Source organism: Zootoca vivipara, chromosome 5 (assembly GCF_963506605.1).
Source record: "Zootoca vivipara chromosome 5, rZooViv1.1, whole genome shotgun sequence".
Taxonomy (NCBI): Eukaryota; Metazoa; Chordata; class Lepidosauria; order Squamata; family Lacertidae; genus Zootoca; species Zootoca vivipara.
Genome location: NC_083280.1, coordinates 15793482 through 15817991, shown reverse-complemented (window position 1 = coordinate 15817991; position 24510 = coordinate 15793482). Strand labels below are relative to the sequence as shown.

The following is a 24510-nucleotide window of genomic DNA, read 5'->3' as shown; positions in this document are numbered from 1 at the left end:
GTAATGTTTTTAAGGCATTTCCCCCAAGAAAACTGGAAACAGATTTTGAGGTTAATGATTCCCAAGTTTTATTCCAATTGTTTGGAAGAATTTGTGTGTCATATCTTTTTAAGGGGGTTCCATAGATCCATAAATTACATTAAGCAATTTGTAAACTAACACTCATAGCTGCCAAGTTATCCCTTTTTTAAGGGAAATTCCCTTATGCTGAATAGGCTTCCTCGTGAGAAAAGGGAAAACTTGGCAGCTATGCTAACACTTCCCCCCCTCTTACCCATTAGTTTGATTAGCAAAAATTTCCAGAATTTATCTCTCTTAACATTCTATAGTTTTTGCAGGACTGTTTTTGGACACTCCAACCTGTTTGCAAAAAGGGAAGCAACAGCTGTGTCATCAATAAACTTGCTTCACAGGCTCAACATGATTTTTCTGTCTTGTAGCAGGTGGAGAATGTTCTATGGCTTCAGCGTGGGTGTTGCTTCATTTTAATAGTTTGTTCAACCAAACAGGGACTGTCCAGTACTATAACTTTTTTATATTATTTAGCAAGTGTGTATGTGTTTTAACCAGCTTGCACGTTCTTCCCATTCTTTCTTACTACTTTGCTGCTTTGTTGTAAGTGAAACATTAAAAGGTAGAAAACAGAGCTAAATACATTGTTTTAAAATCTTGTTAGTTTTAAGAATCCCTAATCACAACTTTTTGACAGAGAAGACATTTAGCTATAGCCCTTTTTGTTTTTATTTATTTATTAGCCATTTATAGGCTTGGATTACTTCCAAAAGATCACACACCAAAGCAGAGTATGAAACCGATTTAAAGCTACAATCATCAAATAAAATAATTTAAATAAAACGCCCATCTGGAGTAATGAAGCAGTTAATAGAAATCATAATAATAGTAATTATTTATTATTTATACCCTGCCCATCTGGCAGAGTTTCCAGTGCAGCAAAATAAAGAATTTATAACCAGACTAAAAGCAACTGCAATTAAAACACCCAAATAGCTGACACCAGAAGCATTTTGTAAGAGCTGGGGTTTTCATTTACTACTAAAAGACCAACATTATAGGGACCAAATGGGGGTTCATGTTCTGTTCCCCCACAGAGAATATCAAGCTCTGGACCTTCAAAGTTTTGGTTCCCTAAATGGAGGGGACACGGAGCTTTCCCTGCAAACATGGAGAAACAGGGCAGGAAATGCCCCTAAAAAGATGCAGGACCTAACCTAGACAGATTAAGGCCTTAAAAACAATCACCAGCATGCCTGAAGCAAAAATGCAGCCAGTAAAGTTGAGCAATGACAGGAGTGACATGCTTTTTACAACGTGTCCCTGTCAGGTAAACTGCAAACCACCTGCAGCTTCTGAACTGTTTTCCAAATTAGCCCTGCATAGAACACATTGCAATGGGTATTATATGACAGCAGTGGCCTCAATATGCTCACCTGTCTTAAGCTGGTAAAATGGCCTCCTGTTATTAATGCTACCACCTGGGAAGCCCTCAATACCGAAGGGTCCACAATCATTTCCAGACTATGTACTTTGTCATTAAGGGGAAGTATAAAAGGTAATGGTAAAGGTAAAGGACCCCTGGACATTTAAGTCCAGTCAAAGGCAACTATGGGGTGGACCCTCATCTCGGTTCAGGCCGAGAGAGCTGGCATTTGTCCACAGATAGCTTTCGGGGTCATGTGGCCAGCATGACTAAAACGTTTCTGGAGCAATGGAACACCGTGACGGAAGCCAGAGTGCATGGAAACACCATTTACCTTCCTGCCGCAGCGGTGCCTATCAACTTGCACTGGTGTGCTTTTGAACTGCTAGGTTGTCAGAAGCTGGAGCAGAGCAACGGGAGCTCACCCTGTCATGTGGATTCACACCGCTGAGCTTCCGATCAGCAAGCCCAAGAGACTCAGTGGTTTAGACCACAACGCAACCTGTGTCTCAAGGGGAACACATTTAGGGATGACAGAATCACATTTCTCTCCACTTCTCCAAAGCCACCAAATTAGAAAACTGTCGGAACATTTTCCCAGTCTTTGACGTTTCTAAATACAATCAACCAGCTTCATTTGGACACTTTGGTACATAAATTCTGTCAAAAAATAAATCTTAGTGTGTTCAAATATTCTGCCAGCTCTGTTCCCACCTTGTGGTTGCTTCTGTTATGTGTTAGCGTGCTGACCTGCTGATAGAGGCCAATAATCTAGAATAGTATCCCACTAACAATTGATGTGGGCACCCATTCTTAACTTCTAAACTACAAGGCAACAATAATTTGGTCTTGGGAGGTAAATTTCCTATATTTTCTATATTTGTTAGTCTTTAAGATTTCGCGTGGGTGGCGCTGTGGGTTAAACCACTGAGCCTAGGACTTGCTGATCAGAAGGTCAGCGGTTTGAATCCCCATGACGGGGTGAGCTCCCGTTGCTCGGTCCCAGCTCCTGCCAACCTAGCAGTTCGAAAGCACCTCAAAGTGCAAGTAGATAAATAGGGACCGCTACAGCGGGAAGGTAAATGGCATTTCCGTGTGCTGCTCTGGTTTGCCAGAAGCGGCTTAGTCATGCTGGCCACATGACCTGGAAGCTGTACGCCGGCTCCCTCGGCCAATAACGCGAGATGAGCGCCGCAACCCCAGAGTCGGTCACGACTGGACCTAACAGTCAGGGGTCCCTTTACCTTTAAGATTTCACAAGAGTCTTTGTTGATAATGAGGTATTTACAAAATATTACCATGTAACTATCTGAGGCATTATGTTTCACATGCTATGAAAGTGAGTTGAGCTTTGTAAAATTTCAGTACAGCAGACGCTCAGGTTGCGAACGTGATCCGTGCAGGAGGCACATTCGCAACCCACAGCGTTCACAATGTGCGGGAGGCACATTCGCAACCACGCGCTGCGATTCAGCGCTTCTGCACATGCGCAAAGCATGATTTAGAGCTGCGCGTGCGCCGAAACCCGGAAGTAACCCGTTCCGTTACTTCTGGGTTCAGCGCGGAGCACAACCCGAAAAGACACAACCTGAAGCAGCTGTAACCCGAGATATGACTGTACATATGAAAATATTGTAGCTTTCTGCTTTAAATTTGCATTTGCTCTGTTTTCTCTTAAAGGAGGTGGGTGAGCCATTCAAAGAGGAAAAGGCTGTTGCTAAATACCTGCGTTTCAACTGTCCAACCAAGTCTACCAATATGATGGGTCACAGAGTAGATTACTTCATTGGTAAGGTTAAATATTACCCAAATCATGTGGCAACCTGATTGTCAATATTTGTAGCACTTGGAGGAAAATGTTTTTATTCTTGCTTTTACCTGGGAGATAAGTGGGGATGAGAATCTGATTAAAACTAATCACAGCCTGATTCCCCCCCCCCAATTATTATTAATTTTTTAAAAAATTAATAGCATTTTATGGTCTGTACTTTACCTCAGTGAATTCCAGGGTAGGAGTAGAATCTTTATCTTCTGCAGAGTGTAGAAGTTTCTGGTTCAGACTGTGTTTATTTTTTATTCAGATTTTATTTTATTATTTTTATTCAGATTTGAAAGCCTGAGTGAGTGATGGCGATGGTAGCACATATAATATTCCTATGGTATTAGTCATAATAATCCATTGGAAAATGGATTGCTGATGGTTGGTGTCCTCTTATGACAACAGCAGTGATGACAGACAAGATAGTTTTGCCTTCTCCCATACTAACCATTGATGCCATCTCATTAACTGTGACAACTTGTATCTAATACTACAATTTACCGGTATATCCTAGCTGTACTTCTATGGAACTGCTGCACTGTGTAGGACCCTGAATATGGAACTGCTGCAAGTCTGTAAAACAATTCATTTTCATCTTAGAAAAAGAAAAAAGATATGGAGGAGGCACTCTGCTTTCTGCCAAAGTGTCCTTGGCCTACATAATCCACTAAGCAGTTTATCTTCATAATCACTTGCAGCAGATGGAAGCTTTGGACTGCACTTCTTGCTCAGTTACCTGGGAGTAAGCTCCACTGAACTCAGTGCAACTTACTTTTGAGTAGACATAACAGTGTGTGTGGTTCATATAAAAGGCCCTTAGCTTCCCATTCCTTCAAGAATACAGAAATTTGGACAAACCTAAATGGTTTCAGATACTTCCAGACATTGGATTTATGTGTACAAGGTTTATTCAGGCTGAAGCCAGAAAAAAGTAAAAGTGAAAATGTCTTAGTCAGTCATTTCCTTAGTCATTTCCTAGGTTTTCTTTGGACTCAAAAATTGTTGGGTTCTACTGTGGGTGAGCTTTTTAGACAGACAGGTCATCAAATGAGGAACAAAATTATTACTGTTCCAAAATTTCCATTTTCTTTAGGATTGGTCACATTTTTCCAGTGTAGCATTCTTGTGTGTTTTTCTTTTCAGCCTCCAAAGCTGTGGATTGCCTTCTGGATTCTAAGTGGGCAAAAGCCAAGAAAGGAGAAGAAGCCCTGTTTACCACTCGAGAGTCTGTAGTTGATTATTGCAACAGGTAGGCCTGGTTGTTTTAATGTTGTTGTAAACACTATGAATACTCCTAAATATAATCTTACAGAATGAATTAAAATGTATTTTCATTGTGTTATGTCAGGTAATCAGTAAATCTTTTTATATCGGGACTAGTCATGGAACCATAGATCCTCATAGTTGTCTTTGCATAGCTGCCAAGTTATCCCTTTTTTAAAGGGATTTTCCCTTATGCTGAATAGGCTTCCTCGCGAGAAAAGGGAAAACTTGGCAGCTATGTGTCTTTGGTCTCTGCTTTACCCATATCCCAACAGCCTACGCAGCTAGGATTATTCTAGTTGAATTACAACATTCAGTTGAAAATTACTTTGTGACTGTAGTTGCAGAACTCCAAAATCTCAGCGACAAGACCTTATTACCTTGGCAGATTTTATTTTTATGCTTTGTAGAAATAGAAGAAACTGCCTATAAATGTTAAAGTTCACTGGTTTTTATTATCAGTATTTTATGAAGAGTTCCCTTGGGCGTAACTGAGAGTTAGGGTATATTGTCAAAATGTGTTAGAAATAGTGGTCTAATTTTTACTCTCATCTACCATTTGTCACTGTTTTTTAACTAGTAACATGTGCATATATCCAGTGTGAAATGGCAACCGATAGGGAAGATTGATATTTTATGTAAAATCTGTGCTTATAAGAAAATTATTTTATGTATGGCAAGTATTTTTATATTGCTCTTCAGTCCTATTTCCTGGGCAGCTTACAAAAATTTCAAGGAGTAATCAAGCTCTGGCACTGTTCTAATGACTTTTTTTTAAAAAAAACATTTTTTATTTAAGAGATCCCCCCCATCTTTCTTAATAACTTGCCAAATGTGATGTAGACTGGAGAGTTTGTTTGGTCATAGTTGTAGAATGGATTGCTTATTTGATTGAGTAGTAGATTGAGTTTACTTTACCATATGACTCCGCTTTAGCAGTGGATTCCCAAATTAAGCATGAACTGAATTTTTCTTCTAAGACTTTTAAAGAAACAGTTTTTCCACCGAGCTCTAAAAGTGATGAAGATGAAGCCAGACAAGGATGCAAAGAAAGAAAAGGAAAAAGAGAAAGGAAAGACTGAAAGTGGAAAAGAAGATGAGAAAAAGAGCAAAAAAGATGGCGGAAAAGAAGAAAAAGCTAAGAAGGAGAAAGAGAAGGAAAAGAAGAAGGATGGTGAGAAAGAAGAAGGCAAAAAGGTCAGTGCGAATCCCCAAGTCCAGCTGAGATGAAACCATAATATAAACAGTGGATTAAATAGCATTCCATTCAGAGTGAGAGAAAATTAAAAACTTCAACGAACTAATGTTAAAGATTAATGTTAAAGACTTCTAGTTTGGATTTCTTTACTTACCATAGCTTTTCTCATAATACTTAGGGTCTGTGTAATATAGTTCCTGATGAGAAAAACTGTACATGTTCAGTGGAGGACATTAACAGTATGGACTTGTTTTTACAGGAAGAAGTGAAAAAAGCTAAAAGAAATTAAAGAATACATAGTGCAAGGTACACACTCAAGAGAGTTTTAGCATTTTTGCTGTCATATTAATAGACATGCTTAATAAAACATTTAATGAGACTAGTATTACAGAGATAGTTCTGTGAATTTTTCGGGATTCTCAAAAGGTGTTCAGTAGGTTTCAGTGACCCTTTCTATTACTTATTTCTGAAATAGATATGTGAGAAGTATTTTCTGCAGTGTACAGTAATCTTCATCCCAATTTGTGTATGAATAAATGTGTATCTATCGGAGCACTCTAATTTGGGAAGAGGCAGTAGACATGGTTAGACATAATTTCCTTCGCTCTTTTTTATCATTAGGTTCAATATTAAAATTTCAAGAATAAATACTAATATGTGTGCTTAAGATTGTACCATATGCATACTGTAAACAGTTTCAAGCTCTAAAAAAGTTACTTTTTTGATAACTACCTCTTTTAGTATTGTTCCCAGATTTAAGTTTAAGGAAAACTGAAATCCTTGGGGTGAATTTAACCATGGATGAATATCAGTTTCATTAAAAATACAAGGTCTCTTATTTAGAAATACAATATACCCAGGAAGGATGCAAAAAATAACTGAGTTTACAATTTGTTTGAAACACATATTCCCGTCCTGGAGTTTTCCTGTTCAGGTGTCAGCCATGCCCTTTTCCATGACACTACATTTCATCTAGTCCTCCCTCTGTTCTCTCCCCACCCCCACAGTTGCCCATTCCAACCACCCCACCACCAAATACAATGTGCTGTAGCAACTGAGAATGCTGGGAAAAAATTCAGCTACTAAAATTGATGGCATGAATCTCAATATAAGTCAGCTAAAGAGGTTTGTGGAAGGAAGGAAAGTTGTCCATCCTGCCATATGCAGAAAAACCCCTCCAAGCTGTCTGGAGGATCATGTGAATTGTAATGTAGCTGTTTCATGCTGTGGCCTCCTTTGGAAATTCCTTTGTTCCAAGTTTGGCTACTTTAAGATCACTAGCAAAGTGCCCTAGTGGATTGAAGCATTCTCCTACTGGTCTATAAATATTGCAATTTCTTATGTCAGATATGTATTCATTGATTCTTTTGTGTAGGGATGGGCCTGTTTGTCCTATGTAGAATGCAGAAGGGCATTGCTGGCAGATGACATATTGCATTGGAAGATGAGCAGGTGAATGAACTATTGATGTTATTTTAGGTCCTGTAATGCTGTTGCCAGAGAAGGTATGGGAAAAGAATTGGCATCTCGGTTTGTTGCAGGGCCTGGTTCCTGTTTTTGTGTTCTGTTATGTGAGCTCTTGTTGGCGAGTAGTTGTTATGGGTGTTGTGTGTAAGCAAGAACAGGCCTACTACCCAAGACTTGTGAGAAGGAAGCAATATTGTCCAGGATGGGCTGTAGATTATTCATGCTTGAGTGGCTATATCTGGGAGCTGTAGGTGGCTATAAATGGTGGTCTGTTGCTTTCTCTTCCTCATCTGTCCTGTAGTTGATTATTTCTGGGTAATGGTCTGACCTTGCTGATTTGCTCTTTCACTCCATTGGATTTTTATTGTAATCTGAGAAATGCCTGGTGTAAATCCTTAAATTGTGAGTCTATGTGATGGGTCAGAGCAGATGTAGTGCCTCAAGTCTTTGTTGTTTTTGCTGCAACCAACTATCATGGCTATCCTACTGGAAATGGTTTCCTTCCATGAACTTTGTTAACTTATTCTAGGATCTAAAACGGATTATGGGTGATTTCCCCCTTCCCTCAGAAGACCCCCAGACACCACAAACTACATTGTTTAGAAGGGCCCACCAACTCTCCAGAGAAGCTTTTAGGGGGTGCAAGGTGGGGAAGGGAGAGGAGAGGAGAGGAGAAGGTCATTCTGTGAATGTCTTTCAGAGAACATATCTTAGGATTCATACCATTCAACTAAAATCTGGCAAGTAACAAGTTATGACTCTCACAACCTATATTTGAGCCAGTGAGGTATACCAAATGACAGATATGTTTAGAGAACTGGACTCCATTTGTCTTGTATTAGAACAACAAGCTGCCTCCAAATTTTCATGAGTAAAAGACCTTTTGCATTGCCTAGCTTTCTTATACCCTTTCTCCTCACTGCTGTTTTCTGTGTCCTGGAAAAGCTACTCCTGTGGACAGGGAACCCTCAGTATTAGGATGTTATATGGAAGGTTACAGATGGGGAAATCATAAGATATTGGGCAAAAGCAGTTGCACTTCTGTGAGCTCCCTCTGTCTTTTGGCCATGTCTCTCCTCCCAGCACAACAATCCCGGGTGAACCCTGTTTTGAGTGTTCTCTGATTTTACAAAGAATCATTTTTGGGGCACAGTAAGGAGGAGGGTACGGGAAATCAAACAACCTTCTGCTTGAGTAATGTTTGGCCCAGTAACCAGAATTACTGTACAGTCAAACCTCGGTTTCCGACTGCCTCCGTTTGCGACCGCTTCGGTTTCCGACCACCGCGGACCCGGAAGTGTTTACATCAGGCATCCCCAAACTTCGGCCCACCAGATGTTTTGGACTACAATTCCCATCTTCCCCGACCACTGGTCCTGTTAGCTAGGGATCATGGGAGTTGTAGGTCAAAACATCTGGAGGGCCGCAGTTTGGGGATGCCTGGTTTACATCCTGGTCCCGCGGCGCTCAGATGCGCAGAAGTGATCTGCGCAGCGTGTGCGTGCGCAGAAGCGCTCTATCAGCGCTTCACGCACTCGCAGAAGCGTGCCTCGGGGAGCAATGAACTCGGGGAGCGACCAGCTCCCCAGAACCAATTGTGGTCGTAAACGGAGGTATGACTGTACAATAATTACCCATTCACCTAATTTTCATCATTTTATTTAAACCCCCCCCCCACCTTTTAGGGCAAATCATTATGCAGCCCCTTACAATAAAAATGTTCAAAAAACCAACTGACAAATAGTATAATAAACTAGCAACAGATAAAATCATATCTGGGGTAGGAGTGTCACGGGAAAATCAATAGAAAAGTTGACAGGATAAAGACACTTTTAGGAGCCATTTAAAGGCAATACAAAAGGGGCCCAAAGCAGACTTTTGGGCAGGACATTTCACAGATGTAGGATCATTCCTGTTCCTGACTAATCTGATTGTCTTCAATGGCAAGAACAGGTCCTCTAAGGTTGATTTTAGGGCCTGATCAGCTTCCTGTGAGTTTGGGTAGTTTGTCAAATAATCTGGTCCCAACCCTTTTGAGGCTTTAAATCAGGCATAGACAACCTTGGCTCTCCAGATGTTTTGGAACTACAACTCCCATGATCCCTGACCACTGGTCCTGTTAGCTAGGGATCATGGGAGTTGTAGTTCCAAAACATCTGGAGAGCCAAGGTTGCCTATGCCTGCTTTAAATGTTAATGGCAGCACATTAAATTGAGCCTGGAAACGAATGGCTGACCAATGCAACTGATGCAAAGTTTGTGTGGTGTGGTCATATTGCCTACCCCACCCCACACCCTGTCAAGTATTCTGGTGGTTGAATTTTTCACTAGCTGAAGTTTCTGGACTGTCTTCAGAGGCAGCCCTATATAGTTGATATTACAGTAGTGTAGCCTGAATGTTGTGTGTGTAGCTGATGCTTTCTCTAGACAGCATTGCAGCTGGTAAAAAGCATTATTATTATTATTATTACTGTATATTAAATTTGTCCAGGGGACTGGAATGCTAAAGTAGGGAATCAAGAGATAAAAGGAACAACTGGCAAGTTTGGCCTTGGAGTTCAAAATGAAGCAGGGCAAAGGCTAATAGAGTTCTGTCAAGAGAACAAGCTGGTCATCACAAACACTCTATTCCAACAACACAAGAGACGACTCTACACATGGATATCACCAAATGGACAGCATCGAAATCAGATTGATTATATTCTCTGCAGCCAAAGATGGAGAAGCTCTATACAGTCAGCAAAAACAAAACCTGGAGCTGACTGTAACTCAGATCATCAGCTTCTTATAGCAAAATTCCAGCTTAAACTGAAGAAAGTAGGAAAAACCACTGGGCCAGTAAGATACAATCTGAATCAAATCCCTTATGAATACACAGTGGAAGTGAGGAACAGGTTTAAGGATTTAGATTTGGTGGACAGAGTGCCTGAAGAACTATGGATGGAGGCTCGTAACATTATACAGGAGGCAGCAATGAAAACCATCCCAAGGAAAAGGAAATGCAAGAAAGCAAAATGGCTGTCCAACGAGGCCTTACAAATAGCGGAGGAGAGGAGGCAAGCAAAATGCAAGGGAGATAGGGAAAGATACAGGAAACTGAATGCAGATTTCCAAAAAACAGCAAGGAGAGACAAGAGGGTCTTCTTAAATGAGCAATGCAAAGAAATAGAGGAAAACAATAGAATGGGGAAAACCAGAGATCTGTTCAAGAAAATTGGAGATATGAAAGGAACATTTCGTACAAAGATTACCATAATCAAGGACAAAAGTGGTAAGGACCTAACAGAAGCAGAAGACATCAAGAAGAGGTGGCAAGAATACACAGAGGAATTATACCAGAAAGATATGGAGGTCTCGTACACCTCAGGTAGTGTGGTTGCTGACCTTGAGCCAGACATCTTGGAGAGTGAAGTCAAATGGGCCTTAGAAAGCATTGCTAATAACAAGGCCAGTGGAAGTGATGATATTCCAGCTGAACTGTTTAAAATTTTAAAAGATGATGCTGTTAAGGTGCTACACCCAATATGCCAGCAAGTTTGGAAAACTCAGCAATGGCCAGAGGATTGGAGAAGATCAGTCTACATCCCGATTCCAAAGAAGGGCAGTGCCAAAGAATGCTCCAACTACCGCACAATTGCCCTCATTTCACACGCTAGCAAGGTTATGCTTAAAATTCTACAAGGCAGGCTTAGGCAGTATGTGGACCGAGAACTCCCAGAAGTGCAAGCTGGATTTCGAAGGGGCAGAGGAACCAGAGACCAAATAGCAAACATGCGCTGGATTATGGAGAAAGCTAGAGAGTTCCAGAAAAACGTCTACTTCTGCTTCATTGACTATGCAAAAGCCTTTGACTGTGTCGACCACAGCAAACTATGGCAAGTTCTTAAAGAAATGGGAGTGCCTGATCACCTCATCTGTCTCCTGAGAAATCTCTATGTGGGACAAGAAGCTACAGTTAGAACTGGATATGGAACAACTGATTGGTTCAAAATTGGGAAAGGAGTACGACAAGGTTGTATATTGTCTCCCTGCTTATTTAACTTATATGCAGAATTCATCATGCGAAAGGCTGGACTAGATGAATCCCAAGCCGGAATTAAGATTGCTGGAAGAAATATCAACAACCTCAGATATGCAGATGACACAACCTTGATGGCAGAAAGTGAGGAGGAATTAAAGAACCTTTTAATGAGGGTGAAAGAGGAGAGCGCAAAATATGGTCTGAAGCTCAACATCAAAAAAACCAAGATCATGGCCACTGGTCCCATCACCTCCTGGCAAATAGAAGGGGAAGAAATGGAGGCAGTGAGAGATTTTACTTTCTTGGGCTCCTTGATCACTGCAGATGGTGACAGCAGTCACGAAATTAAAAGACGCCTGCTTCTTGGGAGAAAAGCAATGACAAACCTAGACAGCATCTTAAAAAGCAGAGACATCACCTTGCCGACAAAGGTCCGTATAGTTAAAGCTATGGTTTTCCCAGTAGTGATGTATGGAAGTGAGAGTTGGACCATAAAGAAGGCTGATCGCCGAAGAATTGATGCTTTTGAATTATGGTGCTGGAGGAGACTCTTGAGAGTCCCATGGACTGCAAGAAGATCAAACCAATCCATTCTTAAGGAAATCAGCCCTGAGTGCTCCCTGGAAGGACAGATCGTGAAGCTGAGGCTCCAATACTTTGGCCACCTCATGAGAAGAGAAGAATCCTTGGAAAAGACCCTGATGTTGGGAAAGATTGAGGGCACTAGGAGAAGGGGACGACAGAGGACAAGATGGTTGGACAGTGTTCTCGAAGCTACGAACATGAGTTTGACCAAACTGCGGGAGGCAGTGCAAGACAGGAGTGCCTGGCGTGCTCTGGTCCATGGGGTCACGAAGAGTCGGACACGACTAAACGACTAAACAACAACAACAACATATTAAATTTGTATACCACCCATCATCCATTGATCTCAAGGTGGTTCACAACATAAAAATACAAGATAAAAATACAAAATGGATAATAAAAACAAGAACAAAAAAACCACAAACCAACCCATAAACCAATAACCCCATCTCCCCCCCACCCCCTCCATGTCTACCATCTATACTTCCATAGGTAATACTGGATCCATGAGTACTTTCAAACTGCATACCTGATTCTTTAGAGACAGGGTAAGCCTGTCTAAAATTGTTTGCAAACCTCTATGTAGATCCCAAACTGTATATCCATTTATCATGATTAAGTTTCCATTTGTTTGACCTCATTTGTCCCATAACTGCCCCAAGATGCCTGATAAGGTTTTTACTGTCTTTCTGAGATTAGTAGATGGAAACAAGAAGCTGAACTGTGTGTTCTCTGCATCTTGGTGACATGCCAGCCCCAAACTCTGGCAGAGCTCATCCAGTGATTAGTCTCCCAACACCATGTTCTAGACTCACTCTTCCGGAAAGAACCAGAGCCACTGTAACATCGCGTCTCCAAGCCCCATTCAGGCAAGGCAGTTCAGAGGGATGCCATGGTTTGCAGTATCGAAGACATTGGAGAGTTAAGAATCAACAGGGTTGTGCTCCTCCTGTCCCTCCTGATGAAGCTCATTAGCTAGAATGATCAAAATAGTTTCAGGGCTATAGCTAGGCTGGAAACCAGATTGTAATACTGTACAAGCAAGCCTCAACGTATGTGGGGGTTATTATTCTAGGGATAGCATATAAAGCCAAAATTGTGTGCAGTAAAAATGCATTGGGTGGAATGGAGGGTGGTATTGCCTAAAAGAATTTTTCCCCAGGCACCCACCCACTTTCAGCCCCTTTTTATTTATTTATTTTTAAAATTTGCCAAGTGTGTAAAGTTGAATGTGCACAAGTTAAATGAGAGCAAGTTGTGAGCTAACTGTAGTTTTGAGCCTGCTTCGTTTTTTGTCTCTGCAATTACCAACTGTAAATTATAATTAACAACATTCAGCTATAGCTAAGCATATAAAAAGTCCATTAATTTTAATAAAATATTTTAACAGGTGCTTAAATCTTTCCTTTTGAAATTGGTGAAAATAAAAAGGGCTTAATTTTGGCTGCATTGTGCACTTATTTTTTGTAACACACATACTTGAGAGATTCCATAGCACAGGTAAGAATTCTTAGCACCCTGGCAGTCTTTTCAGTCCATAGTGAAGGAACGTTACTGGGGAATCACAAAGGGATGTGCCAGGGCAAGGACTGTGAGAAGGGGGAAGAGTAAGAAGCTAGGCAGACATACAGGCAAGAAAGTTTTAAGAATTTATTTGAAAAGATGCACATTAAATAACTCACATTATAGAGGCATGTTTGAGTTAAGATCTTTTGGGGGAATTGGTCTAATGAGGAGGAGGTTAAAATAGCCTGTTCTAGAACTTTGTGTTCTAAGGAAGAAAAGAGAATCAGTCAGAACAATTGGTGTCTGTATCTTTCTGAGTGCTCAATAATACTAAAAAGTAAATTTTAACAAAATGTTTAGCTTTTTGTCAATTTTGCATTCCTTGATTTGCATGTAACTGAAATCAGTGGGAGAATTTTAATGGATTTAAGGCGGGGATGGGGTACCTGTTCAGTTCAGTGGATAATATCTTTGTATCTCCAGTCCTGGCAGGGCCTACCCACCTGTCAAATTTATCTCTAGGAGATTAAGTGTCAACGTGTTGCAATTCTTTATGGGACAATTTTTCTTTCTTTCAGGGGAGGTTGCATAGCCCCTTTGTCCAGGTACTCGACGCCCAGTGCTTGGGAAGTGTAGCACAAGGGGCATTCCAAACTCTGCTTGCAAAGTGTCTAACAACCTGTGTCAGGTGCTTAGGAGCTGCTGCAGAAAGGGCTTTGCAGGCACCTTGGATTGGTGGTGCCTGCAAAGCCTCATTTGGCCAAACCCCACCTTTACCTGCCTCTCAGACATCAGGTTGAGCGGCAGGTGGGCATGGCTTGTCCAATATGGCCCCGTGGGGCAAATGGTGCTGCCAGACAGGCCCACAGACTGGAGGTTCCCCAAAAGGAAATGCCTAGTTATAAAGGTTAATCTCAGTCCAAAGACCATGCTCTGAAGTGGAACCATGTCTTTATCCTCAATGTTGCTCATGAGGTGTTCTCATGAGCACAATTTCACTGGCAATTGTTTCCAATATATGTCATTAGGATGAAACTCCTGGCACGCCTAAGAAGAAGGAGACAAAGAGAAAATTCAAACTTGAGCCTCATGAAGATCAGGTTTTTCTGGATGGAAATGAGGTACAGTAACTGAATAATCTCTGTTGCTGAAATGTTTTCCTGTCAATAATGTTTACCAGTAATAAAAATGTGGAGAAATCCACTAGTCTGACTAGATTTTTCTTGATGTAGTTGGTCAGAATTGGAGACATCTGGCTCTGGTTTTTGGTAATGTTTTAAAAGGTTTACTGCTGCCTTGAAAGTCCTGAAAAGCTGCTGCCAAAGACGGACCATTAGTCTTGCTTGAAATAAGGAACAGCACTTTCCAATTGTTCTTCATAGCCATGACAAGAATTACCTGTTGTGGCTGGATTCAATAGAATAGATTGCATCTCTAGCCCTGCCCTTCAAATCGTGGGTACATTGTGGGTTTATGTGATCTCAGATGTTATTATAAGGCTAATTGAGCATTTGGTGGTGGAACCACACCACTGTTTCTCTGCTGCAAAAGGAAAGGCAGTTTGCAGGGTAGATGTAGCTCTTCATGAGAAACCTCTCTACCCTACACACTACCCCCCCCCCTGGTCCATTTTGATCCTAGGTGTATGTTTGCTGCTCTTGTTGCAGAAAGCAATGGTAGATGGGTGTTGTGCAGAAACAGTGATGGGCAGGGAGGAGAAGCATCTTCACCCAGCCCTGCTTTTTCCCTATACCTCCATCCCCAGCCCACTTTGCAGAGAAGTGCTGATCAGGTCCCAGATCTGTGTTAATAACCATAAATACTTCTCCTTGAGGAACTAGACCTGTGTCTGAGTTTCATTCCCTCACACTGCAATACTCTAGTACAGGAGGGAGGGAGGGAGGGAGGGAGGGAGGGAGGGAGGGAGAGAGAGAGAGAGAGAGAGAGAGAGAGAGAGAGAGAGAGAGAGAGAGAGAGAGCACAAGCACTAGTTGTCATGTAGAAAGGTTGCAGTTTTCTTCCTGATGCACAGTCTTCTACATGCGAGCAACTTTTTGTATGGAGGAACATTAAAGGATATAAACTTCCATCTGCAGTCTGAAGTGGCACAGCCCCAGACATAGAATCATAGAATTGTAGAGTTGGAAGGGACCTGAGACTCATCTGTTCCAACCCCCTGCAATGCATAGATAAAATACATAGATTTATTGTTGTACAGAGAACAAGACTTTCGCTCAGCCCATTAATAAGCTGGCTCAGGTCACAGAGAAAAACCACTGAGCCTAGGGCTTGCTGATCAGAAGGTCGGCGGTTCGAATCCCTGTGACGGGGTGAGCTCCCGTTGCTTGGTCCCAGCTCCTGCCAACCTAGCAGTTCGAAAGCATGTCAAAAATGCAAGTAGATAAATAGGAACCGCTACAGCGGGAAGGTAAACGGCGTTTCCATGTGCTGCTCTGGTTTGCCAGAAGCGGCTTTGTCATGCTGGCCACATGACCTCGAAGCTACACGCCGGCTCCCTCGGCCAATAATGCGAGATGAGCGCGCAACCCCAGAGTCGGTCACGACTGGACCTAATGGTCAGGGGTCCCTTTACCTTTACCTTTACATGCTACAGTGATGAACTATTGCAAGCAGAATATATTATTTCCAATCAGCTTCCTCATAAAACTTTGCTTTCAGAAACTGGTTTAATTTTTACGTAATCATTCTCCTTCCAGGTATATGTGTGGATTTATGACCCAGTTCATTTTAAAACATTTGCCATGGGACTCATACTTGGTAAGTAAGTGAGCACTGTTGGGTGAAACTGGCAACCCACCCAACAAACAGTCTGCCTCTTTGCACATCTGTGGCTTTCACAGGGGCAAATTCCCCCCCCCTTCCCATTGAAATAAACGGGGCTTGTTAAGTTCCAATAGATGTTAATTGGTTTTGGGCAGAACAAACACTGCAGTGGATTACACCCATATCCTGTAGAGGACACAGCACCCACTTTTACAAGGCAATTGTGAGGGCTCGAAACATTCCCCCCCCCCAAATTAAAGTTCAACCAGTTAGAGTGGTGCTGTTGCATTTATTTCAGTCCTAAAGCTCCCAGTATTTCTTATGCTTGTTCTGTCTTTCTTTTAACAGTGACTGCTGTTATAGCTGCAACTCTCTTCCCACTCTGGCCTGCAGAGATGCGAGTAGGAGTTTATTATTTGAGCGTAGGTGCAGGATGTTTTGTGGCTAGTATTCTCCTCCTGGCTGTTGGTAAGTGTGTGTTTCTCTTCTCTTCCTCACCATCTCTCACAGTTCAGATTTAAATATATCATAGACTTGCCTTGCACCATGCGAATGTTTCCCAGGTGGCCACTGTATGTCACCATTGTGCCATTTGTAATAAAGCTGACTGCAAGTGTGCATTCATTCTGGTTGCTTTCACACAGTGGGAGCAGTTCTGATGTTTGTGTTGCCATTTCTGTCTCATGGGAGAAGCTAAGTGCACCAGTCCCTGTACAGTAGTCTTGCTTACATTTCCTCTGACTGCTCTTGCAGCAATGACTTGTTTTAGGACTGTGCTTACCATTTCCCTCTAGCTTTACTACTTCAATAAGAGACTTTTTGTCTCCTCAATTAGAAGTGCTAAACCTACAGGAGGGGTATTCTGTGAGGCTTTGGCTGTGAGGCTTGATTTACAGCATAAAAATGGCATTCTGTGCTTTATTGCACATATGATCACTTCATGGAACCATGTTTTATATGGGGCCGCACCTGATTGTACAGCTTTATGCTTAACTATCTGCGACTGGCTACAAGACGTTCCTTTACTTAAGTGAAAGTATTCACTGCTGAATCTATATTTGGTAGGAAAAAGAAGCTAGAAGGAAACATATATTTTATATATGTATAATAAGGCAGGGGAAATGGTTAAGAGACAGCATGAGATCCCTTTAACATTCTTGAGACTGTAGTGTGCAAATTAATTAAATTACTGAACATAGACAGGACAGTAAATACAATTTTTTTTTAAAAAAAATATATTTTTATTAATTTTCCAATTAAAACCAATTATATCACATTCATTATTTCAAATTATACACATATATATATCAATCAAACCGAATGTTATGCCAAATCATCTAGAGAATTTTTTATTTGGGTTCCCATGCTTCAAGAAATTGGGGATTCCTCGCAACCGTCCACTGCCGTCTTTTTTCTAAAGTTCAAATCGTCCTCCAAGTTCATAATAATCCAGATCTTCCCCTTACAGTCACATAGATGTTTTCCACTTTCAACCGATTGTTTCCCAGCTGCTGAGATAAATATCAAACAAGGTTTCACAAATGTTCTTTCTCCTGTGTGGGTTAATCAGTCCAGCCTCCCCATAAATCTTCTTAGTCTGGAGCTCCCTGTTGCGAAGCAGCGCCATCTTAAAAAGCTCAAATCACTTTCGTTTTCTCTCATAGCCATGAAGATTAACGATCTTTATAAGATTTACAGCTTTTCCAGGCAGAAGACCCAAACATCAAACCATAAACTCTTGGTAAATTAATGGATCTCCTTGCCCTATAGCTGAACTTAGCTTCAGGTCGCTGCTCCAATTCAAAGTGCGTCACAGCTCATAAATCCTCCGAACGCGTCCAGGACTCCTTCCGTCCGACTAGGGGGGGGGCTTTTCTCATCGGCAACTCCACATCTTTAAAAAATATGCTCAGTAACAACAGTTTATAAAGTTCAACTCACACAGTCTTTTGCTTCTCTTTCACTCCAAACAAGCCAGGACATCGCGTCTGGGAAGGTACGAAGTAACTCATATGAAGAAAAATAAAAAAAACTCAATTCCCTTATCGCTCCGTCCCCATCAATCCTTCTTCCAGATGATATACAGCCTTTGACTCCTCTCCCTCAGCAGCATAAATTTCTCAGCAGTAAACAGCGCTTCTTCCCCTCCTTCTGAAGTATGTCCATAGTTTTAAGCCTAATTATCTTCTTTAACCATGGAAATCCCCGCCATGCAGATTAGCGTCCGGGAGTCCTGGCCCTCGTAAGTGCTTTTCAGCCCAAGCTCCCCCCACTCCATAAACAGTTGGAGTGGGTCTGGGGGCATCGCGGGCCAGCGGCCCCTCTCCGTAACCCCCGGAGAGGGTAGGGGGTTGCCATTTACTCCCCTAGCAACCGCCAAATTCCTTACGAAGGTCAGAGGGATGGAAAACAGGTCCGCCATTCCTGCCGGCGGAAACCGGAACCAGGACAGTAAATACAATTAACTGACTGGTTCTGTAGAATCAGGTTTTATTCCAGATATTCCTGCATCTGCTCCAGATACCTACAGTCTCTCAGATAGAGGTCTCTCAGATTCTAAAACTTTATAAATGTCTTGGTCCCTGCTTACCTTAATATATTACTATTATATTTCCAGTTGTGTTGAGTGTGATTGTTCAGAATTCCCTCTTGGTTCTGCTGTATATGTCTATTCCTCAAGAGCATGTAGAGAGTGGTTGTGGGGCTTACTCACAGCAGTGTAATTTTATTCTTCTAGAGACTTGGCAATCAGTCTCCTTTTGAATGTGCTTAAGCCACATCATTGGAGCTAGATTGCAGTACCCACAGCTAAGCAAAAATAGGGGTTAAAATTGTTTGGTGATTATGCAATTTGATTTTAAACCACTGAGCCTAGGGCTTGCTGATCAGAAGGTCGGCGGTTTGAATCCCTGTGACGGGGTGAGCTCCCGTTGCTTGGTCCCAGCTCCTGCCAACCTAGCAGTTCGAAAGCACGTCAAAATGCAAGTAGATAAATAGGAACCGCTACAGCGGGAAGGTAAACGGCGTTTCCATGTGCTGCTCTGGTTTGCCAGAAGCGGCTTTGTCATGCTGGCCACATGACCTGGAAGCTATACGCCGGCTCCCTCGGCCAATAATGCGAGATGAGCGCGCAACCCCAGAGTCGGTCACGACTGGACCTAATGGTCAGGGGTCCCGTTACCTTTTTAAGCCACATCATTGGAGCTAGATTACAGTACCCACAGCTAAGCAAAAATAGGGGTTAAAATTGTTTGGTGATTATGCAATTTGATTTTAAATGTTTTGTTATATGTTATATGTGTAATAGGGACGCGAGTGGCACTGTGGGTTAAACCACTGAGCCTAGGGCTTGCCGATCAGAAGGTCGGTGGTTCAAATCCCCGCAACGGGGTGAGCTCCCATTGCTCGGTCCCAGCTCCTGCCAACCTAGCAGTTCAAAAGCACGTCAAAGTGCAAGTAGATAAATAGGTACTGCTACAGCGGGAAGGTAAACGGCATTTCCATGTGCTGCTCTGGTTCGCCAGAAGCAGCTTTGTCATGCTGGCCACATGACCTGGAAGCTGTACGCCGGCTCCCTTGGCCAATAACGCAAGATGAGTGCCGCAACCCCAGAGTTGGTCACAACTGGACCTAATGGTCAGGGGTCCCTTTACCTTTACCTGCGTAATGCATGTTTTGTTATCTGCCCTGTGGGGTTTAGTGTGATCTAGAAATGTACGGTAAGCAAACAAAAACCAATGAGCATCTTAACCATTTAGATAATAATAATAATAATAATAATAATTTTATTTATACCCCGCCCTTCCCAGTCAAGACCGGGCTCAGGGCGGCTAACAGCAAAAATATCAACGCAAGTATAAAAGGAACAATTCAATTAAAATGCAGATTAATCCAATGTTAAAATTCAATTTTAAAATTAAAATCTACAAGTAAGATAAAACCATCCTATATAATAATGTCCAAGATGTCCCTGCGTCCAAGCTGTCCCGTGTGTCCCTGGGGTACTGCGCATGTGCCCCAGGGATACAGGGATTGGACAGCAGAGACTGCGCGCGCGCACTCTCCCCCCCCCTCTGCCTCCTCCAACCGCCGCTCCCGCCGGACACTGCCTCACTGCAGGGCACGTCAGGGAAGCGAGGGTGGAGGCCGGCGAAGGCCTCCTCACAACCCTCCCTGGCCCGTGAGAGGAGCGGCGGTTGGAGGTGGGGGGGGGAGAGAGTGCACGCGTCCTTCCTGTCGGCGGCTGGGGGAGAGGAAGGAAGGAGGAGAAAGCGCTCCTCCGTTTCTGTCCCCCTGCCGCCGACAGCAAGGACAGGTCCCAGGGTTCGGAGAAGCGCTGCGCAAGCGCTTCTCCGAACCCTGGGAGGTCTCCTTGCTGTCGGCGGCTGCGGGAGAGGAACGGAGGAGGAGAAAGCAGCGCTTTCTCCTCCTCCGTTCCTGTCCCCCTGCCGCCGACAGCAATGACAGGTCCCAGGGTTCGGAGAAGCGCTGCGCAAGCGCTTCTCCGAACCCTGGGAGGTCTCCTTGCTGTCGGCGGCTGCGGGAGAGGAACGGAGGAGGAGAAAGCAGCGCTTTCTCCTCCTCCGTTCCTGTCCCCCTGCCGCCAACAGCAATGACAGGTCCCAGGGTTCGGAGAAGCGCTGCGCAAGCGCTTCTCCGAACCCTGGGAGGTCTCCTTGCTGTCGGCGGCTGCGGGAGAGGAACGGAGGAGGAGAAAGCAGCGCTTTCTCCTCCTCCGTTCCTGTCCCCCTGCCGCCGACAGCAATGACAGGTCCCAGGGTTCGGAGAAGCGCTGCGCAAGCGCTTCTCCGAACCCTGGGAGGTCTCCTTGCTGTCGGCGGCTGCGGGAGAGGAACGGAGGAGGAGAAAGCAGCGCTTTCTCCTCCTCCGTTCCTGTCCCCCTGCCGCCAACAGCAATGACAGGTCCCAGGGTTCGGAGAAGCGCTGCGCAAGCGCTTCTCCGAACCCCAGAATTTTCTAGAGCCCGTTATTGAACGGGCTGAAATACACTAGTTATAAGATAAAACCTTAGGGGAGGGTAACCCCGGGGTCAGACTGCGTCAGTCCAAAGGCCAAGCGGAACAGCTCTGTCTTGCAGGCCCTACGAAAAGATGACAAATCCCGCAGGGCCCTAGTCTCCTGAGACAGAGCGTTCCACCAGGTCGGGGCCAGCCTAACCACTTTGTGACTCGGGATCTCCAGTATGTTATTATTTGTGGACCTTAATGTCCTCTGCGGGGCATACCAGGAGAGGCGGTCCTGTAGATACGAGGGTCCTAAGCCGCATAAGGCTTTAAAGGTCAAAACCAGCACCTTAAACCTGATCCTGTACTCCACCGGGAGCCAGTGCAGCTTGTAAAGCACTGGATGAATGTGATCCCGCGGCTGGGACCCCGTAAGGAGTCTCGCCGCGGCATTCTGCACCCGCTGGAGTTTCTGGGTCAGTTTCAAGGGCAGCCCCGCGTAGAGCGAGTTACAATAATCAAGCCTAGAGGTGACCATTGCATGGATCACTGTGGCCAGATCAGGTTGAGAAAGGTTGCTTGTTGGTGGAATCGAAAGGGAATGCTTACTCAATATTATTATATTTTAATGTTTTCGACCTTTACCTTGAACTATTAGCCAACAACCAAAGTTGGTCATTATCTGCTGGTAGAGAATGTACACCATACAGATTTTCAACAAGTGGTGAAGCAGTTTGAGAATGTCAGGGCCTTAATTAGAACTCAGCAGTTGAGTTTGCGTTTTAACCCTTAATGTAATTAATAGATATGGAAAGCAATTTTTGGAAAAGAATTGGAGGTGGGAAAACCTGGAGCCCTTTAAATTCCTGAGCTGCCTCTTTAAGTGTGGGCCCCAAGGCTTACGTAATTTCTCTCACTCAGAATTTTCTGCTTTGCCAGTTCTGGCATTTTGTCATTTGCAAACATAAATGTAGCTCTCTGTTCTGTAAATATCCTGTTTAAGACATTTGGATATTTTCTTCTTGTAGCCCGCTGCATCCTCTTCCTTATCATCTGGCTGATAACTGGCGGAAGACATCATTTCTGGTTCTTGCCAAACCTGACTGCTGACGTTGGCTTCATTGACTCCTTCAGGCCCCTGTATACACATGAGTACAAAGGACCAAAAGCTGATTCAAAGAAAGATGAGAAGTCTGAATCCAAAAAGCAACCAAAATCTGACAATGAGGAGAAATCTGATAGTGAGAAAAAAGAAGATGAGGATGGCAAAGCTGATCCACTGGGAAGCTTGGGATCAGAAGCTTCTGGCGGAGAGCGGAATTCAGACACAGACAGTGACAGGCGGGAGGATGACCGGTCCCAGCACAGTAGTGGCAATGGAAACGATTTTGAAATGATCACAAAAGAGGAACTTGACCAGCAAACAGATGAAGAGGATTGTGAAGAGGAGGAAGAGGAGGAGGAGGAGCAAGATACTAGGCCTTTACATGAACAATCTTAATTCAGCTGTAGTTTGGGACTAAATTTTGTGCAGACAGTTGGATTTTCTATGTTGGCTGCTACACCATCTTGACAGCATTCATTTCTTCCTTATCTGCTGAAGTATACAGATGCAGCTTAGCCAAACAGCTTTATAACATAGTTCTTAATTTGTTTTACAAACAGAAGAAAGCCACTTAACTTGATAATAGTTGTAAGTAATCTAATATACACTTACAAAAGCCATCTGTTTCACAACTTGTCAGTCAGATATTTTGGTCTGCTTAAGTCATCAAATATACAAAGGAACGTAGTTCTTTTAATAATATTTTGGGAAATTGCATGTTTTCAGTAACTACACTTTTCCAGAATAGTAATTTAAAATGGCACTTGTTGCATTTATTCCTAATAGCTTAATTTGATTGATACTTACAACAAAGTACTTTTCTATTTATATCGTTATTAATCTTCATAAAAATGTAAGACTTTTCTTAGAACTTTTTGTTTAAGAATTTTTTTTCTTAAGACATATAAGTTAATGCTGACATGGCTGTAGGGTTTTAAACTTTTTAACCGTGTGTGACCAACTTAGGAAATCCAGACTGTTCTGTCCATCTGGTTCAGAGCAAAGAAGTCATCTTCAACAGGTGGGGGGGAGCATTATTTGGAGGTTATAGCTCTTGTCTTGACTTGCCCCATCATAATACAAGAAGTGTATTCTGTACATAACATACAAATAAAGCAACCCCCTTATTTTACCTGTTACTTATTATTTGGAGGATTTATCCAGTTTTCAATTTGTATAATTAAAAGCCATTTCAGAATGTGTGTGTGTAAGGGAAATGCAAGTCACAAGGACCTAACAGAATCAGTGAGATTGGCAGCTGTGTTCACTACTGCTTTAGTTTTGTGCCAACATTCCACGTATTCAAGTCCAAGTAAACTGATTCTAATTCAACAAAAACAGACAGCGTAGCTCTGTGTATGCCTTAATGTTAGTCTTTGATTTCTTTCTGTCTTCAGAAAGTGGAGTACTGTATTTGATGAGTAGACACTGCCATGAGAGAGGATAGACTTGGCTTGAACATTAAAAGAAGCTCATAAAAAAAGATTGCCAAGACCAAATAATTTCTTGAAATCTTGAAGGAGTTCTGATTGTTCACTTCTCTCTTATGCATCCCTCATTTGACTAACTTGGAAGACCATTGTGTGTTTAGTTCTATAAACATTTTAAAGTTAAGACTTTACATCATTCCTCTGAATCATTAAATTTCAGCCTGAAACTGAAATTATGAATACAGATTCAGTTCTTTCTTAGCAAAGTGACTGTGAAGAGATAATGCTAGTTACTTGCTTGCATTTTCAATAGCTGACTTAACAGATCTCTCCTTTTTTCCTTGAACTGCTTTTTCCATCACCAGTGTTTTGACTGAAGATGTTAATTTTTTCTGATTGTGCAAATATATGCATTTTATGTGTGCATTGATAAAAACCATTCACAAATGTGGTCTGACTTGCTTATTACCTATTCCTCTCATTTAACAGCTGAGAAAGTAAAATGGTATGTTGTTACCATTTTTATGTTCATCTTGGTAGCAGTTTTGAGTTAGCAGCATTCAATTATTTCTCTTTGTAAGAGCCCTGTCGCCACCATCTATTGCTTTAAATGTGTGTGTTTTATTTCTCACTGCATTTGCTCAGAATCCTCTTACTCAGCTGCACAGTAATTCTCAGTAATTCATGGTGTTCATTCAAAAGGTGTTAAAATCTTACAACACATTTTAAATACGGATTTGCCAAAACCATTTCACTCTTTCTCTCTGCCAGTGCACCCTTTTTTTACACTGAGCCATTCCTGGGCAGTGCAGTGACCAAGGCTTGATGTGGAACTACATGATATAACACAACTGCTACTACAGTAGAGAACAGTAACAGAAATGCCATCTGGACCACTTGCAGCCTGCCAAGTATTCAATTCTGAGTAGTG

General features: G+C 42.6%; 1 protein-coding gene across 2 annotated transcripts in view; it reads left to right on the top strand.

Annotated features, from left to right (window-relative positions):
* The window catches only part of SEC62 (SEC62 homolog, preprotein translocation factor), a 31577-nt gene extending 7547 nt beyond the window's left edge, over positions 1 to 24030 (top strand). For both annotated transcript variants that reach the window (XM_035133144.2, XM_035133143.2), the window contains exons 2-8: positions 3119 to 3227; positions 4401 to 4506; positions 5501 to 5717; positions 14325 to 14417; positions 16014 to 16074; positions 16429 to 16548; positions 22073 to 24030. In XM_035133144.2, the coding sequence (XP_034989035.1) occupies positions 3119 to 3227; positions 4401 to 4506; positions 5501 to 5717; positions 14325 to 14417; positions 16014 to 16074; positions 16429 to 16548; positions 22073 to 22545 (1179 nt within the window). In that variant the 3' untranslated portion in view covers positions 22546 to 24030. The remainder of the gene's footprint in view (positions 1 to 3118; positions 3228 to 4400; positions 4507 to 5500; positions 5718 to 14324; positions 14418 to 16013; positions 16075 to 16428; positions 16549 to 22072) is intronic.
* The last annotated feature ends 480 nt before the right edge of the window (positions 24031 to 24510 follow it).